This window comes from Lissotriton helveticus, chromosome 5_1 (genome assembly GCF_964261635.1).
Source record: "Lissotriton helveticus chromosome 5_1, aLisHel1.1, whole genome shotgun sequence".
NCBI classification, from domain to species: Eukaryota; Metazoa; Chordata; class Amphibia; order Caudata; family Salamandridae; genus Lissotriton; species Lissotriton helveticus.
In genome coordinates this window covers 1,237,562,123-1,237,580,083 of record NC_136065.1, presented here as the reverse complement: position 1 = coordinate 1,237,580,083, position 17,961 = coordinate 1,237,562,123, and the positions used below count along the sequence as shown (strand labels likewise).

The 17,961-nt window shown below is 44.7% G+C and overlaps 1 protein-coding gene across 3 annotated transcripts in view; it reads left to right on the top strand.

Moving 5' to 3' along the window:
* Positions 1–17,961, top strand: part of LOC144755246 (scavenger receptor cysteine-rich domain-containing protein DMBT1-like) — a 735,795-nt gene that overhangs the window by 221,937 nt on the left and 495,897 nt on the right. For all 3 annotated transcript variants that reach the window (XM_078643989.1, XM_078643988.1, XM_078643987.1), the window contains one exon: positions 12,119–12,154. In XM_078643989.1, the coding sequence (XP_078500115.1) occupies positions 12,119–12,154 (36 nt within the window). The remainder of the gene's footprint in view (positions 1–12,118; positions 12,155–17,961) is intronic.

The following is a 17,961-nucleotide window of genomic DNA, read 5'->3' as shown; positions in this document are numbered from 1 at the left end:
TTATCCTTGCTTTCTTCTTGTATCCAATGTTGTGATCTATTATGAGTTCCCCTTGTCTAGCCTAGATTTGTTTACTTTCTGTAGAATTATTCCTTTTCCTTTTTTCATTTGATGTAATGAAAGGTATTTAAAAATGGCCAACATCTTAGATTCTTAAACTCATCTGAGTGCTGGCTGCCCTTATCTGTTTCTCTAGTGATAGTCCTTTTTTCTTTTACTCTTTCATTATTACTTTCAGTTCTGGAGTTGATGTTTTACTGTTTTAATAATGAGCCATCCTCCACTCGGGATGGTTGGTGTCTTGGGCATTAACGCACCAGACAGCGAGTGGGTGTTTAGAAGTCCATGTGTGCAGCTAGATCTTGAAAGTAAAGGCGATTGAAACTCCTGCTCATTTTCTGCCTTTCATTTCTTGTTTCCATCACTTCAGCTCTGGCAGTCAGCGTTGGCCACCATTTTAAGGTTAGGCAGGCCGGGCCCCGACTTCCCCACTGGTTGTGCACCTATGTGTCCCTTCTCTACCTCAAAGCCTAAATTCAAAATAGTACAGTTCCTGCTCTTTTTTTAATTTTAGCAGCAGCAGAACCTCGGTTTGAACAGTGTTATATTCCGATCAGGAAGTCCGCGGCGGCCGCCATTTTAGGGTCAGGCGGAGTGGGTCCTGTTTTCCCAGCTTGCTGTGCTCAAATGTGATTCCCGCTCTACAATTAGGCACCTGTTGTCCGTGGTGTTGACTCTCTCAGCAGCAGGGGGGGGGCCGAGGCGCCCCGCGTGTGGATGATGTGAGTCCCACGGGCCTCCGATCGGGACACTGGTGTTAAATAAAGAACACAATATTAAGCTGTGCAGCTTAGAAAATGAAATCCCGATGCTTAAAGCAGTCTATGTATCTAATATAGAAGCCTCCAAAATTAACCTCTCAACTAACAAGAAATATGAATACAATAGACTACTGAGTGAGAAACCAGCAGTCTGGATCAATAAATTAAAAGGCTTGAGACTGTGAGATGAATAGAGAAGGGCAAAGGCTGCCATGCTATCTAAAACACAAACAGAACCAAAGAAAGTATCTCTACAATCAGGGATAAATCATATACAACTCAGAGGAACCCCCCAAAAATTCTAGACGTGTTTAAGGAGTTTTATGAATCCGTATATCAGGATGCTTGTCGGCCTTCAAACACAAACTGTAAGGCTTATCTAGATAAATGAATCCTCCTGCGACTATCTCAAGATGACAAATAGAGCCTCAATTCTGCTCTTACTGCAGAAGAAATACAGATAGCAAATCACCCAGATTGCACAAAACATTCAGACCAGATGGCTTCACTGCAAATTTTTATAAAACATTTCTGTCCTCGCTAATTTCTACACTAGTAGACTTATTCAAGCATTTTGAAGACTCTGACTCTATTACAGGTACCACAAGCGAAGCCACTATAGTGGTCATTCCAAAAGATGGTAAGAAACCAAATTTGGCAAAAGAATATAGACCAATCTCTCTAGTTAATCTATGTACTAAGATCTATGCTAAGATTTTAAATAAAAGACTTGAGCATTTTATACCACAATTAATTGATGGATCACAAGTAGGTTTTATGAATAATCACATGTCTAATGACAACACCAGACTGTTGTGTCATACTGAAAAATGCATCTTTTGAAACTGTTACCATCACACTAGACACCAGTTTCATGGACATTTCTCAAGGAAATCTTAATTAAATTCAATTTAAGCGAAGGTTTTCTCAAAATGATTAAGGCGCTCTAGAGTGATCCCTGTGTTAGAGTGAGAGCTGGAGGGTTTAGTTCTTTCTTGTTTGAACTAGAAAAGGGGAAGAGACAGAGATGCCCTTTCTCCCCTTCCCTATTTATCCATGCTTTATAACCATTACTCTACAATACCTAAAATAATAATTTAATTTCTCGTGTTGCTTTCAACGACATTACAGATAAGGTGGCAGCATACGCAGAAAATATCCTGATTATGACAGACAATGCTCATTCCTCTGTAAAAGCACACATAGATACAATAGACAATTACAATTGGAAGTCAAAGGTCTGAATATTATATGTTCTAAAGAGATACTAGAAGTCTCATGTCTAGCTTGGCATACACACCATCTGAAATGCTTAGGTACAGACTTTGAATCAAATCAAAACACACTCAAACATAAGTAAACAAAGACTCCACAGAAAATACAAGAACTGGTAGGCAGTTGGAACCCTACATTTGTTACTTGGTGGGGTCGTATTGAGGCAATTTAGATGATGGTGACACCCGTTGGTAGCTATCTCATATATATGCTCCCTCTAACTCTTTCAGATGATTACCATCACAAGCTAGACAAAATGCTAGGAAACTGTTTGGAAAAATAAACGTCCTAGATTCTCATTAAAACAATTTCGACTTCCTGCAGACTTAGGAGGGTAAATTTGACAAATTTTAGAAACTACCAAACTGCATTCCTTGTGAAACAGGGACCCATGTGGTTATCTCCACCTCTAGAATATACCCCAGCATACCCCAGCATGGCTTTTCGTTAAGAAAGCGACTTTAGAAGATACAAACTCCATCGTGCTACTGTCCATTAAAATGATGTCATCGCTTCTGGCCAAATACAGATTTAAAAATACCAAACAGGCCTTATTGAAACTAGACATCAGTCAGTCAGTCAAATACTTTATTGCGATAACTTAATATCATATAAAGACAATGGCACCATACAAAAGTTATAAAATACATTAGATAAATACACGCAATAAAATCAGGTTAAAATACCATTCATAATTATTAAGAATCACATAGTCAATATTAAAAATACGAACATAAAAATCTAAAAATGCAAAACAGTTCCACGTCAGTACCATCATTTCAATTTCTAGTGTGGTCAGAAGATACAGTTTTTACTCAAATCATTTCATTATTGGGGTGTTATCATTCATGTTCCTATTCCGAATCCTAATAGCACTCACAAGGAAAATGGCTACATAAAACATGGTCCTAAGAGTCTGCAATAACTGTAAGTACAGGAGGGCAGGTTTGGCTTGTATGAATCCAGCCTCTTTTAGAATAGGTATAAGAAACTTTCCCCTCACATCTGCATAATGCCCACAGAACATCACAAAATGCATTGTGTTTTGTTCAGAAAACATGTCACAAGAACATGGCAATGCTTTTTCTGGCGTGCTCCATACAGGAAAGAAACCAAGATTATAATGTATCAAATTAAGACGAAATCGGGTTAAAAGGAACCTGTGGTAGGGGTGATTCACAGTATTTAAGTAAGTTTCTGGGCCACCATGTGAACTCAGGATTAAGCTAGCCCTCACAGTTGGTTTTTTCAATTCCATTTCTTCTCTTTTCCAGGCTTAACAAATCTCGCATTGCACCTTTAATTATTGCAATGTCTTTAAATGTTATCATCTCTGGCGCAGAATATAGCTCAGGTCTCCCCACTTTAGTAAGACTGTCCTTAATGTATCTCAACCATTGTATATTGTTTACTTTATCCAGACATAAACAATCTTTCATTATTGTATGATTCAAGGGTATTTCTTTATTTAGCCATATCCTCATCCACGCTACTAGAGGTGATGTTTTTATCAAGTCTGTGATATAGCCCTCCCCAAGTTCCGCGTGTGCTATATAAGATGGAATGGATGGGACACCAAGGACAGATCTTAAAAATTTGTTTTCTATCATCTGAAGGGAGTCTGAGCACCTATATCCCCAGATTGAGCTACCATAGGATGCGACTGAGATGCATTTAGCCCTATAAATTTTCATCAGAGCTACAATTGGCCTGGCGCCCAGCTTCTTTGAAAAACCCTGAAGGGCCGACGATGTTCTTGCCAAAGATATTACTCTGTTCTTTAGCTGAGGTCCCCAGTTACCCCGTTTATCAAAAGTGATCCCTAAATAGGGGAAGGTAGCTACTTGACAAAGCTTCTCTTGTCCACAGGAGAAAGTTTTAGAGCATTTTTTCCTAGCGGCACTACCCATTAACATAATCTGGGACTTCTTGGCGTTTATTTTAAGGTCCAATGACCCCATGAAGTTCTCAAAAACGTCCAAGAGACGTTGTAACCCCACCCCAGTGCGTGAGAGTAAGACCGCGTCATCCGCGTATAGGAGTACCGGTATACCCAGCTCCCCTACAAGTGGGATGTCAAGAGTCGCCTCTCTCAAAGCAGGTTCCAGGGCATTTATGTATATTGTAAACAGAAGGGGGGCCAGGATGCAACCTTGCCTGACCCCCCTTTCTGAGTTAAAGGGTTCCGTGCACCGCCCCGCAGAGGTAACTCTGACTGTGGCTTTGAGGCCCGAGTGCAAGTCCGCCAGGAGGTTAACCAGTGCCCTATCCGGGCCTATGTCCAACAGGATGGTCCATAGCTTCGATCTGTTTACCAGATCAAACGCTGACGAGAGATCAAAGGTCACTGCCTGGCACTCAGCGTCACGGACGGGGGGTCCCCCCTCAGCTCCACCACTATGATGAGAGTAGATTTGACTGAAATGCTTTATCCAACCCTCATCTGCTATGTTAGTCTCAAGCGGGGAGTTCTCCTCGCCTGAGAACAAAGGCTGATTAACAATCTTCCAGAATTCCCCGCTGTTTTTTATGGTGACTGGATCAAGTAGCTGGGACCAGGCTTCCTCTCTCACTTCTTTTTTCCTATCAACTATTGCTTTTTTATACTGAGCTCTAAGGCTCGTGATAAGTGCAGGAACTTTTGGTTTTGCCTTCAAAGCGCTAAGAAGATCACCATGCGCTTTCGAGCATCTTTTATTAAACCATCTTTTGATAGAGGAGGTCTTAGGCTTAGTGCCGACGGTCAGCTTTAGATCGATCTTACCACAGATGCTGCCAAAGGCAAGTACCACTTCACTATTTTGGGCCCCGTTGGATAAACACACGCCCACTTCATCCTCAGCTTCAGACAGCACCTCTCTTAAAAAGGTTTCAGGGACTACTCTGTCCCATTTCAACCTGCGCCCTTGGTCTTTAACTTTAAGATTAGAACTGCCCTTGTGAGGGCAATTTCTAATAGAAAATAAATCCGTAATTGCTAATTCCATGATTACCGGATTATGATCACTAAAAACAGATACCACAGTTTTGTACATTAAAACCTTACACAATAAGAATGAGGTTATAAAAATATAGTCAATAATGGTGCCGTTGTCTGTTCCCTTAAAGGTGGGGACCCTTTCGCCGCCCTCCCCACATCCTGACTCATATAAATTCCACCTAGCTAACAAATGTTCTAAATACTCCCCCTGCTTGGAATGTTCGAGGTGGATGGGCGAGCAGTATGGGGGGCCTTCTTCTTCATTACTGATACACAGCCTATTACAAGGGTGGATATTGAGGTCCCCCAGGAATATAATTTCAAAGGCATTTGAATTTTCACTGTAAACTGACAAGAAGGTTTCCAATGTGTCCAAAGATTGCAAAGTCCAATCAACAGCGTTGGTATTATAGACGTTTATGAATAAAAACTTGGGATGTTCCGGGAGAGATAATTCAACAATAAGACAGTTCTCGGATCCCGAATCACATTGCCTTAAAGATCCCTTTATATCAACTTTAAAAAGAGTTAACAAACCACCCTTGGCTCTGCCTGCGACACCGGTTACTGCCGGAATACAAAAATGGCTATAACCATCCAATGAAAATCTATCACATGGGTCCCAAGTCTCTTGGAGTGCAATAATGTCAAACACATTCTAATTGTATCAATCCATGCTTCATTTCCCAATTTTGCCTTAATTCCTGCTACATTCCATGTAGCTATTCTAAGTGCAGGAACTAAAGATTCAACATTGGTACTATGATCTGATAAGAGTCAATCATTTTCCTCCATTGAACGTAGGGGGGTGTATCGATTAGACAGTTGTAATGATTGCACAAATGGATTATACTGTCTAACCATACTATGGCTGTATCGATCCTGCCTACTTACAGATTGATGACTACTTTCCATATAACAAGGACGACCACTCCCATAACAAAAGACAGGATTATTAGTCTGGGCCGGTTGGGGTGTCCTGCTATTAGTGAGATGGTTATAGAAGAACCCAAGTGGCCGTGCACATACATTATTAACCCCTATAGGTAGCGAGGCTGCCCTGAGGAGGACTGTCACCACATGTTAGGGGTGCTTAAAGGTCACAATAATGCAGTCCCCGCTAGTAGTCTTCCTAGAATTTCCTACCCAGTTAACTCGCTCGGTTGATATAATGTCGTTGGCAAAGGTATGTGGATAACCACAGTTCTTTCCTAGCCAGGCCATGGACATGTTTTTTAGTGCTTCATGGGTTTCTAGCCTAGAATCTGTAAGCTGTGAATCCACCTCCGGGACATTGGTTAGAACTACTGTGTATGGAACACACTCAGGAGGTAAATTAGCCACAGCTCTTTTCTTTGGAGCGACCCTTCCACCTCTAACCCCCCCTGTGTTAATATTTTGATTGCCAGATTTCGATGTTAAAGGCTGGTTCACTAATACTGGTGGTTGGGGTTGGTGAGGTGGTGTTGGACTAGCACGCAGGTTTGTTTCGGGTATGGGTGCAGGTTTAATGATTGATGTTACCTTTCCTCCCTCACTCCCCTTATTAGTGCTGCAGCTTTCAGCACTCACCAGATTAGTAGGTTCCTTTGTGGTCCTTTGTGGTTTGGTTTGTGTTATGTGAGATTTTAAAATGTCTCCAAGTCTTGTGACCTCCAGCATGACCTCATCTAGTTTTGCTACCAAAGGTTTAATTATGAGCTCCAATTTGGCCTCAATAATACCTGCCAGGAGCTCTGTATAAGCAGGGGTCATAGGTGTGACGTCATTACTGTCACTATTTAAACTTTCTGGCAAGCCCCCTGAGGTTGTCGGTAAGCTCCTCACAGACTTTGCTTTTCTGCCCCCTCCCCTTTTTGCCTGTGTCTTTCTGCAAGCCCTCACCAGCCTCCCAGTCCTACGTACTGGTGACTGCTCCGTGGGTGAGGTATCTGAAGTGTCTAAGGGCCTAGGCAAAATACTCGATGGCGTGCAAGATCTTATTTCTAGTGAATCTTCCCCGTCTATCTCCCTTTCTGCTGGAGGGACATCAATAAAGCTACCACCGAGTGAGTCTGGGTTAGGACTAAGCCCCGACCCAGAAGCAGCTACAGGGGATTTAGGACTTGTTAATATGGCCTGCGGGCTTAGCCGGTTTAAAGACAGTTGCCTTTCTTTATTAATTTTGGTAACTACCTTAACTAGGTAATTATCCATTGTCCTGGACTCTGGGGGAATTTTTACAGCCTTCGCTTTAGACATTGGCCCTAGATATATTAACTTACTTTACAATGCACACAGAATTGGCCGATAGTACTTAGGTACAGTCACTAGTGTTCACGAGGGGGGTAGCTCACAGTTTGTAACGTCCAGCGAAGATGATCCAGGGTCCGTGGCCCGTCCCGGCCTCCTCCGGCCCCGGACGGCCACAGACGGCCCGTTCTCTGCCCGGGCTCCGCCCGGCGCCGTCCGCGATGCGGAGCGAGCCTCCTCCTTTAACAGCGCCTCCGGGCGCGTGGTGACGGGAAGCGGCTTGGCTGGGCTCGCAATGCCTGCTGGGAGCTGCAGTTCCACCTCGCAGCGTCAGGGACCCAGCGGCACCAGTGGCGGCAACAGCGGTGACCCTCCGGCGTCCGGGTAGGTATGGAAAAATATGTCCCCGCTCTCCAGTGAGAGCCTCCTCCTTTAACAGCGCCTCCGGGCGCGTGGTGACGGGAAGAGGCTGGGCTGGGCTCGCAATGCCTGCTGGGAGCTGCAGTTCCACCTCGCAGCGTCAGGGACCCAGCGGCACCAGTGGCGGCAACAGCGGTGACCCTCCGGCGTCAGGGTAGGTATGGAAAAATATGTCCCCGCTCTCCAGTGAGAGCCTCCTCCTTTAACAGCGCCTCTGGGCGCGTGGTGACGGGAAGCGGCTGGGCTGGGCTCGCAATGCCTGCTGGGAGCTGCAGTTCCACCTCGCAGCGTCAGGGACCCAGCGGCACCAGTGGCGGCAACAGCGGTGACCCTCCGGCGTCAGGGTAGGTATGGAAAAATATGTCCCCGCTCTCCAGTGAGAGCCTCCTCCTTTAACAGCGCCTCCGGGCGCGAGGTGACGGGAAGCGGCTGGGCTGGGCTCGCAATGCCTGCTGGGAGCTGCAGTTCCACCTCGCAGCGTCAGGGACCCAGCGGCACCAGTGGCGGCAACAGCGGTGACCCTCCGGCGTCAGGGTAGGTTTGGAAAACTATGTCCCCGCTCTCCAGTGAGAGCCTCCTCCTTTAACAGCGCCTCTGGGCGCGTGGTGACGGGAAGCGGCTGGGCTGGGCTCGCAATGCCTGCTGAGAGCTGCAGTTCCACCTCGCAGCGTCAGGGACACAGCGGCACCAGTGGCGGCAACAGCGGTGACCCTACGGCGTCAGGGTAGGTATGGAAAAATATGTCCTAGACATGCCTCTAAACTTCCCAATATAATCCTATCCTCTAACCTATCCTCTCTCTGGAATGGTTGTAAGACTGACCCACACTTGCAATTACTACGCATGGCTTAACAGCAGGGGCCTTACCACAACCACATCTTTACAACGCATGCCTTTACCATGCATGTCTTTATAACAAATTTTGTTGTAAAGGCATGATTAGTAAATGTAAATGAGTGGTAAAGGTTACACACAAGCCCCCACCCTGAGCCTAAAACTTAGCCCTCAGCCCTTACAACTACCCCAACCACAGGCCTTAAAACACCCCTGCCCCATGCCCTGAACCCTAAAACCTGTCTCCAGCCCTAAAACCGACCCCAACTACAGCCTAAAAACACCTCAGGCCCCCACCCTGTGCCTTAAAACCGGCCCCATCCCTAAAAACTACCTCAACCCCCCTGCCCGAGCCCTAAAACCTGGCCCCCAGCCCTGAAAACTATCCCGACCCCAACCCTGTCTACAAACTACTAACCAAGCCGCAGACAGGAAGGAAGCAGGAAGTCTGGGAGGAATGTTTTCACCACCTCCCGCGCACCCTCACCCATTTGCTCCAAGTCTAGATTGCTGACTCCCTCTACCACGCATATGCCTTTACCATCTCTACAACAGAAATCTTTGTAAAGGCATGCTCGGTAAAGAATATGTGTGATAAAATGCGTATGCGTGGTAAAACCAAACGTTCTAATGCTTGCGTGCTTATGGCACACGTGGTTCCGACCTCATTGTTAATGTTGCTTCCTCTCTTGAATAACCTGTTATTAAAGTTAGCAATTCAAGTTTTTAGGGAGTTGTAGGAAATTATGTTAAACATTTTTTTGACTTGTGGACCATGTTAGAACTGCACTTTAGAAATGCCTTAAAACTTCTGCAGTAATGTTTTCACACAGAAAAAGACATGTACATAAAATGTGGCCATTCCATAAAGTGAAAGAATCCACATCGATACTGCAAATAAATATATTAATCCTTTATATATCGAGGAAAGCGTGCTTATAAAATGTTTATGAAATATTCTAATCAAAATTGTTTTATACTAAGCTATCATACTTAAATGTGTACTTTCTTTTTTTCTCGACCCTTGCTCATAGCTTAGTAGATGTTTAGAAGAATATTTTGCCTAGCACCATCAACTTGTTTTGAATGTGTTGACTCCAGCCTTGTGCTTCATTCTGTCCCCCAACCCCATGTTAGGTCATTTACTCTAACACAATGAGAATTGCTGTGATTGTTACAATAAATAATACTTTTTACATTTTATGTATGCTTCATCAGAGTAGCATTGCTAGTTTACCTCCACATCTCCACATCTCCGACAAGCCTTTGTCTTCACACTGAAACTCATATCAATCTTGTAGCTTAGGTAAAAAGGTTCTCATGAGAACTTTTCCCTATGTAACAAAGTCCTGAAACTATGTTATAACAGTAAAGCGAAGTGAATGTTTACTGTAGGAAATAGGAGAAGAGACATCGAAAGTTGATGACTGTATCAAAAGAGCGTTTGTCATTGCCTGGAGGAATTAACACATAATAGAGTATTGATAAATTAATGTGTGATTTTCTAATAATGAGTGTTCCTTGCTAGTTGATGAAAAGAGACTATGTGAGGTTCCCGATGTGAAACCAAGAGATCCAGATCGGTCTCCCCACCCTTGCGGCTCTTCTACTGGAGAGTTGATCTTTTGTTTTTTTATCAGCAGATATTTCTGAAGGTGACTTTTTTCCTTTTATCTAATTGACTTTATTGAGTAATGCTACTGTAGAGATCATTCTATCATTGACGGTTGCTATTGCAGCCGTGGGGAACTTGCCTGAGTTTCCAGAATTACTTTTCATGGGAAGTTCTTCTCTTACTCTTTTCTGAAAAAGGACTCTTAATTGGTAAGGTCCCATTTATTTAGTTTAGTGATGTTTTCTTTTATGGAACACCGTGTATTGATTTATGCTGTCACTAATCAATCTTTTACTTATATTTCTATAAACTGACTAATCTAAATTCAGATGACAAAACAATAGGAATCTATTAAGACAAATGAAGGTGTTGAAAGATTCACTAACTTATCATCATTGACTTGACATTTAAATTCTAACTGTTGATGATATGTGCCTAGATTATATTTGGTTTTAACTCCTTTCACAAATGATGCGAAGGTCCAGTGTTCTTTTTCAAGACCCATCAGGATTTCCCAAGGATGAGTTGTGTAAGTTGGGTGTTTAAGATTAAAAACATCCTTGGCTGATCCTCAGGCAGTAACCAAACAGTGGCACTGGAGGGATGTCCACTGATACTCAAGGGGTAAGAGAGGTTAGGGAATGGATATCTCCTCCCAACTAGAAATCCTCCATCCTACATGTATCCATCTAGAACTACGCTCTAGAGGTCATAAAATCCTTACTTGGCAAACACCGCAGATTGCGGAATGGAAAACAAATACTTTTGTTATTTAACCCTCACACACCCTATTGGTGTCATGCTTCATCATCGGGTTCACCCTGACTCCTAAAGGTCTGGGTGGGCCCAACCATATTTCAGGGAGCTCTTAAGAGATGTAGGCCAGGGGGACTTAAAGATACAAACCCTACTTCATTCCCCAGGTATCCCTTTTATTCTCAGGGACGTAGTGGATATTAGGAACAGTAAAAACTGAATGATGAAGCATGACGCCAATAGGGTGTGTGAGGGTTAAATAACAAAAGGATTATGTTAAATATATTTATTTTGTATTTTATTGCATTTGGATTATATTTAAAATCCCAACATAGTCACTAGACACAATTTTATTGAATGGCCCACTCACCATGTTGACTTCATCAAATAAAATGTATTGGCCTCCCATATCAATATTCCGTCAATGCATCACCTTATTTCTAGCTGAGCTCTCTACCCTCGTCACAAAGTTTTCAAATGCTTGCTGCACAGTGTAAATCAGGTGCTGCTTCCCCCACTAATGCCGCTGTAGATTGTGTGTTGTGCCAAACTCTAAATCAGCTCCTCAGTCCTTAGACAACAGTAGTAAGCCAGGCCATGTGGCACTTTGGATGACATAATACCCTCATCATGGCTCCAATGTTCTTCTTGCACCCGAGCAAATCCTGACATGCTGCTTGGCATCTCACACTGTTGGAAAGCAAGATTGCCTAAACCCTTGGACAGCAGCTAAAGGCCAGGCCTCAAGCTATCATGGACTATGGTTCACATAGCTGCCCCAGCATGGCTCAGATTTTCCCAAACAAATCTTTCCTTACTAAACTGAAGCACTTAATGCCTTCATATAACCTAGGTGCAAAGCGGTTGTAGAGAACTGAGGCTTCTTTTGAAGCATGCAGATGCTTTACATATCCCTATATGGTACAATAACAAAGAATAACAGGATACTCCTCATACTAGTCCCTCACCACCTACAATCCATATAAATGTACTGGAAATACCCTGTTGTGGCATTCTGCACATAATCCTATTGCTTCAGGACCAAGAAAGGAGATAAACGTGTTCAACTTGTAAACAATGATATTTATAAAAGTCTCTGTGGCTATTTTATTGTTATCAACTGTTCACCCGGAAAAAATGTGTCCCGTCATGGAGTCCTAATGTTGTGCGTTTCTATTGTAACAGCTACTACAAGAACAACAACAACAACAAAGAAGACAGGTAACTAAAACTCCTTTTGATATATTGTTCTTGAAGGTTTTATACACTGCAAAATAAACTCTGTCTTTTGGGGCTCAATCCTTTGGCTTAAGACTTTATATCTCCTCCAAATATACTGATGGAATGTTCCGAACTGTTTGAAATCGTACACACTGTAATGCATTCCTGCTTCGATTTAAGTGCCACTTTTCATCTAACGTACGCCACTTTCCATTTGACAGGCTGAATCCACTCTCTAAAAGTTGGTTGTGGTGTTTGACTCTATTTTGCTCTGTTTCTGAATGATTGGTACTCCGAATTATTGTCACATACTTTGTCCATAAGCTTGGGGCTATGTTTTTTTTCGATTGGCTGTCAAAACTGTGAGCGGACGGCCTCAGCAGAAATCATTGTTCATTTTTGCGAATAATTTGCCGTGCCCTGGACCAGCAGGTACTTCAATTTGACAACCATTTAGCACTGGACCTGGACAGATTTTCGATTACGCCAGAGTAATCAAAGTAATTTCTGTATTACTGCATTACTTTTGAAGTGGAATTACTAATAATTATGCAATTACCACTCCTTCGGTAATTAAGAGTACTCAATTCAAGAAAACTTTATTCAGATTCACTGTGGCATCCATAAATGTATCACACATGTAAACAAGTCAGAATGCTACAAATTAACGTTTAGTAAAAATGCAACAGAGCAAGAGAAAACGATAACGACCATATTCCAATTCTGAGCGCGTGCACCGATTGACAGTGTGCACGCGGATGTTGGGTCCTGAGGCGGAAGCCGGGACTGTTGTGCGAGTGAGCTAATGATTTGCTACTGAACTGCTTTTAAAAGAATCAATTTTTAAAAGTGTTATTGTGTACTTTGTTTTTAAAACTCACCGATCGAACTGCTTTTAAAAGAATCAATTTTTAAAAGTGTTATTGTGTACTTTGTTTTTAAAAACTCACTGAACGCTCACTCGGGGCACTTATTTTGATTTCTCCTGTTCCCGCCCCACGAATTCTGCCCGCCCCATCGCAGCCGATTAGGCGCTGCCGGGGACTAACGCGTAAGCCACCATCTTAGGTGAGGAGCAGGCGAGCGGCACAGTGCTCGGCCCCTCCCACCTCTACGGCCATATATGAACCCCCCCGCCCAGGAAGCGCAGCAGGCGCGTCGACGGCGCGTCGAAGACGCGCCAAAGACAAGCCCGTCTGCGCCCGTCCGCGACCTTCCGGGACCAGGGACATACCATGCCGCCCGTCTTATCCACTATCCCAGGTCCGACCTTATGGACTACAGTAATAACGCCCAGGGCCTTCTACCGAGGGAGACACTCAGTCGGCTCTGCGAGTATGGCATTCTGAGTCAAGGCTGCCATCTGACAACCCCTGCAAACAACCAGGCACAGTCTGTTCCACTTCCCCCCTCGCTCACCATCCTCTACCTAAACACCCGTTCCCTTGTCAAACACCAAATGGATATTTTCCTGCTGTTGGACATGGAGAAACCGGACATCCTCCTACTCACGGAGACGTGGCTAACCCCCGACTCCGCCCCCGATATAATAGCGGCCCTGCTACCTAACTATTATATTATCCATGCAGACCGTGCCACGAGGAAAGGGGGGAGGAGTTGCGGCAATTATCCGCTCTAATCTGGTCGTTACTACCCTAACCTGCCTCTCGTTGGAAAACACAGACAACCTAGTGCTGAAAATCACCACCCTCCGCACAAATATAGCTTGTGTCCTCCTGTATAGACCTCCAAACTCAATGCCATCGTTCCCTATGTCCCTGAGCGACCAAGTTGCTAATCTAGCTCTCAAACATACTAGGGTCTTCCTAGTAGGAGATCTAAACTACTGGTATAAAGATACCTTGGAGGGTCCCCAATCGACCGAACTGACTGATCTTATGACCAACTTAAATTTCACTCAACTAGTGCTTTCCCAAACCCACTGTAAGGGTCATATTCTAGACCAGGTGTGGTCTAACACCACTTGCGTAACCACACCGACCACTCTGCCATGCCTCTGGTCAGACCATCTCCTCCTTAAATTCAAACTATGTACTATCCCCGCTACAACTACCGCACTAGTCGCTGGCGGGTTAGCTAGGATTTGGAACGCAATGGATAAAACTGCCTTTTTACAGTCACTGGCTAATACCATCCCCCTGTTCCAGAGCGAGATCAACTATTCAGTATCCACTCTTACAAGCTGGCTACAAGCGGCCAGCGATCTTCATGCCCCTTATAAAAAAGTCAGACTGGCACGGCGAGCCAAGGCTAACAGATGGTGCTCCTCCGATCTAAAAACCATGAAATCGGCTCTGCGACAGTTAGAACGCCAATGGCGCCGCGAATACAACCCTGAGTTAAAACTGAACTATACAAGGGCCAGGAAGGAGTACATGACCGCCATCTCAGCTGCCAAGGCGGCTTACTTCTCGTCCCGAATCCTCGAATCCTCAAATAAATCTAAGGATATCTTTTCTATCCTTAATGAACTGACAAATCTGGACAATGTCCGACCCAAGACAATTCCCACCCAGTCTCTCTGTGACTCACTCAACATCTATTTCACCGATAAAATCACAGATATCAAAGCCAGCATTCCCCAACCGTCTTCCCTTCTAACCACCGGTATGACAATCAAGCCTAACAGTGGCACCCTTAGCAGGTTCTCACCTATAACCCAGGACAAATTCCAGGAACTACTGACAAGAGTAAAATCCGGCGCACCCTCAGATAGCTGCCCCCCCTACATCCTGAAAGAGTGTTTTTCCACATACCCGGCCCTCGCCCTTACACTCCTGAATGACTCTCTGACCTCCGGCTTAGTCCCTTCAGCGTTTAAAGAGGCCACGGTCATCCCGCTCCTAAAAAAACCCGGGGCTGACCCAGCTTGTAAAGCTAACTACAGACCCATCTCCTTATTGCCTTACCTGGCCAAAGTCCTGGAGGCTCATGTGGATAAATGCCTCTCGAACATCCTTGAGGAGTCCTCCTGCTTTGATTCTCACCAGGCAGGTTTCCGGCCGGCACACTCAACAGAGGCAGTAGTCACCACAGTTCTGGATACGCTGCGAGATTGTGCTGATAGACGCTCCCCACAGGCTTTGGTGCTCCTAGACTTGTCAGCCGCTTTCGCCACGGTCGACCACAACATCTTGATCGATCGTGTCGGACAGGCCGGCATACGAGACACGGCGGCCTGTTGGTTGAGGTTCTTCCTGGAAAACCGCAGTCAAGCAGTACGTCTTGGAGACCTAACAGGCGCCAAACAACCCATCACATGTGGAGTGCCTCAGGGCTCCTCCCTATCACCCCACCTATTCAACTTATACATACTTCCTTTGATTCAGACCCTTAGAGACGAACAGGTGAGGGTTTTCAACTATGCCGATGACTTACAACTACTTTTCACCATCGACAACACTGAAAACTCCATCCTGCACTTTCAGTCAACCATGCGATTCATCAAATCTTGGATGGACCAAAACCAGCTGAAACTGAACCCAGGAAAAACCGAGTTGGTTCTTACTGGGGACAGCGTCAAGCACTGGGGCCCACACTACTGGCCTTCGGAGTTAGGTCAAGCCCCGACACCTTCTTCATCGGCCAAAACACTTGGTGTTATCGTGGACTGCGAACTTTCATTGAAAGCACAAGTAGGCCAGGTGGTCTCCAAGTGTTTCTTTCAGCTAAAAAAAATTCGGAAGGTCCGTCGCCTACTCACGCCCGAGGTAATCACCCAGGTTGTGATCTCTACCGTTCTGTCACACTTGGATTACGCGAATGCCATTTATTTAGGTCTTCCCAGCTATCTATCTAAACGTCTCCAGATGGTACAGAACTATGCCGCAAGGCTAATTTTAAATCAGCCGAGGCGGCAAGCAGCTACCCCCCTACTTAGGAAACTGCACTGGCTCCCAGTCACTCAGCGCTGTATCTTCAAAACTGGCCGTCTGATATGTAAATCCCTGCACTGCAAAAGCCCTAAATTCATTGACCAACTAATCACCAGATACATACCACCGCGAAACCTACACTCACTCCATCAGAGCCTCCTGCAGACGCCTCCTTTCAAACTTAAGCGCGCTGGAGGCCGTAGGTTCGCAACACTTGCCCTATGCTTATGGAACACCTTCCCTCTGGAGATTCGGAACTGCCAAGATCTTCTCTCCTTCCGGAAAGCCTTGAAGACCTGGCTTTTCAGACACGCACTTCAATAACTCTCCACCCCTCATTCACGCCTATGTTACTGTTGACCTCAGCGCCAAGAAACCAATCGGTGTTAGCGCGCTTAATAAATACCTTAATAACATAACATAACATAACATAACCATACAAATACGATCAGCAATATAATATTATTTGCAGCAAACATTTAGCACAACATAGACCTGCGAGCTCACATAGCGATTTTAAAAAGGCCTACTAATTAAGAGTAATTTGAGTAGCGGAAATGCTACTGTGGGAGCACATTCAATGAGCATGCTGTAGTAAGTTGGAGAAAAATCCTACCCAAGAGCACATTAATCGAGCGCGAGGGGCTGCTTGCACTCTCTTTTCGTGTTCTGTTTTAATTAGCACTCTTTCTTAGCACAAAATGTATCCTCGTGCCCATTTGGTCGCAAGGGGACATCTTTGCTCGAAGACAGAGTGTTTGTGAGTAATTGGGTTGTTGATTAACTGTGGTGTTAGCCCTGGTCAAGTAACAGCCACCATCCCAGTAAGGGTGAACCACAACAGTCACTAAATTAACCTGTGTTTAACCCTTTGGTAGCTCGGCACAAAAAGCAGTCATACTTCATTTAGAGGCAATGTGTTTAGTATGCATGCAGCACACAAACAGTAAGAAACTGAAAACACAACACAAGAAAACTCCCACATCAATTGATAAAAATAAAGGAACATTTTATAAATTACTTGACACCAAAATTACAAAAATCCAATCAGTAGAAATGGACATGAATGTTTTAAGTTTTTTAAAATGATCGCGCCAAACGTAGACATCTAGTAACACAAGACCGAGACAAAGTCGAAATAGAGTGATTGGGCCCAGTCAGAGTTAACCTTCAGCCTTACAAAAGAGAGTTCAAAGAAAATGTTCTGAGAGATGGTAATTTCGGCTGCGCAAGGCTGCAGGGGGTATCCGAGAAGGAAGCGTCCTCGTCGGGGAACCGCTGGACGAAGTCACTGTGAAGATTTTCAAGTTTGGGTTAAGTAACTTTTTTTCGAAGACGAATATCTTCAGCTGGTTGAAGCTGGAGGCTGTACTCGATGATAGTTCCAGGTGTCTTAGCACCCCTTCGCAAAGGGGCCCCTGAACAAGATTTGCTTCTGCGGAGAGGAGTGTAGCAGGAGCTGCCGCACAGTCACGCCGAACAGTGATGCACCTTGTGCGGATAGACAAGCAAGTTGGTTCCAGTCTTCCTTCGGACCTCAGAGCTGTTTTTAGCACCATCACTAGGACTGGAGGATCACCTCAGCTGAATCCAGATGCAGGTTCAAAATGGAGGGAGCCTTTTCTTACTCTGAGGCTCTGATCAGGAGGTGCCCTGGTAGTCCTGGGTGCAGGTGATGAAGAAGGGCTCAAGCAGCAGGGGAGGCCACAGAGGGTTCAAGGCAGTCCCAAGGCAGCAAAACAGCCTTTCCAAGGGCAGCAAAGATGGCATGTGCAGTACACAGTAGTCCACTGCATCAGGTAGTCCTCTGAGACTTCTTCCACTGGTCCAGAAAGTGAAGTGAAGAATGGGTCTGAGGGTCCCCTTTTACACGAGGTAACTTCTTGGAAGTTTCTAGTAGTTTTCCTTTGA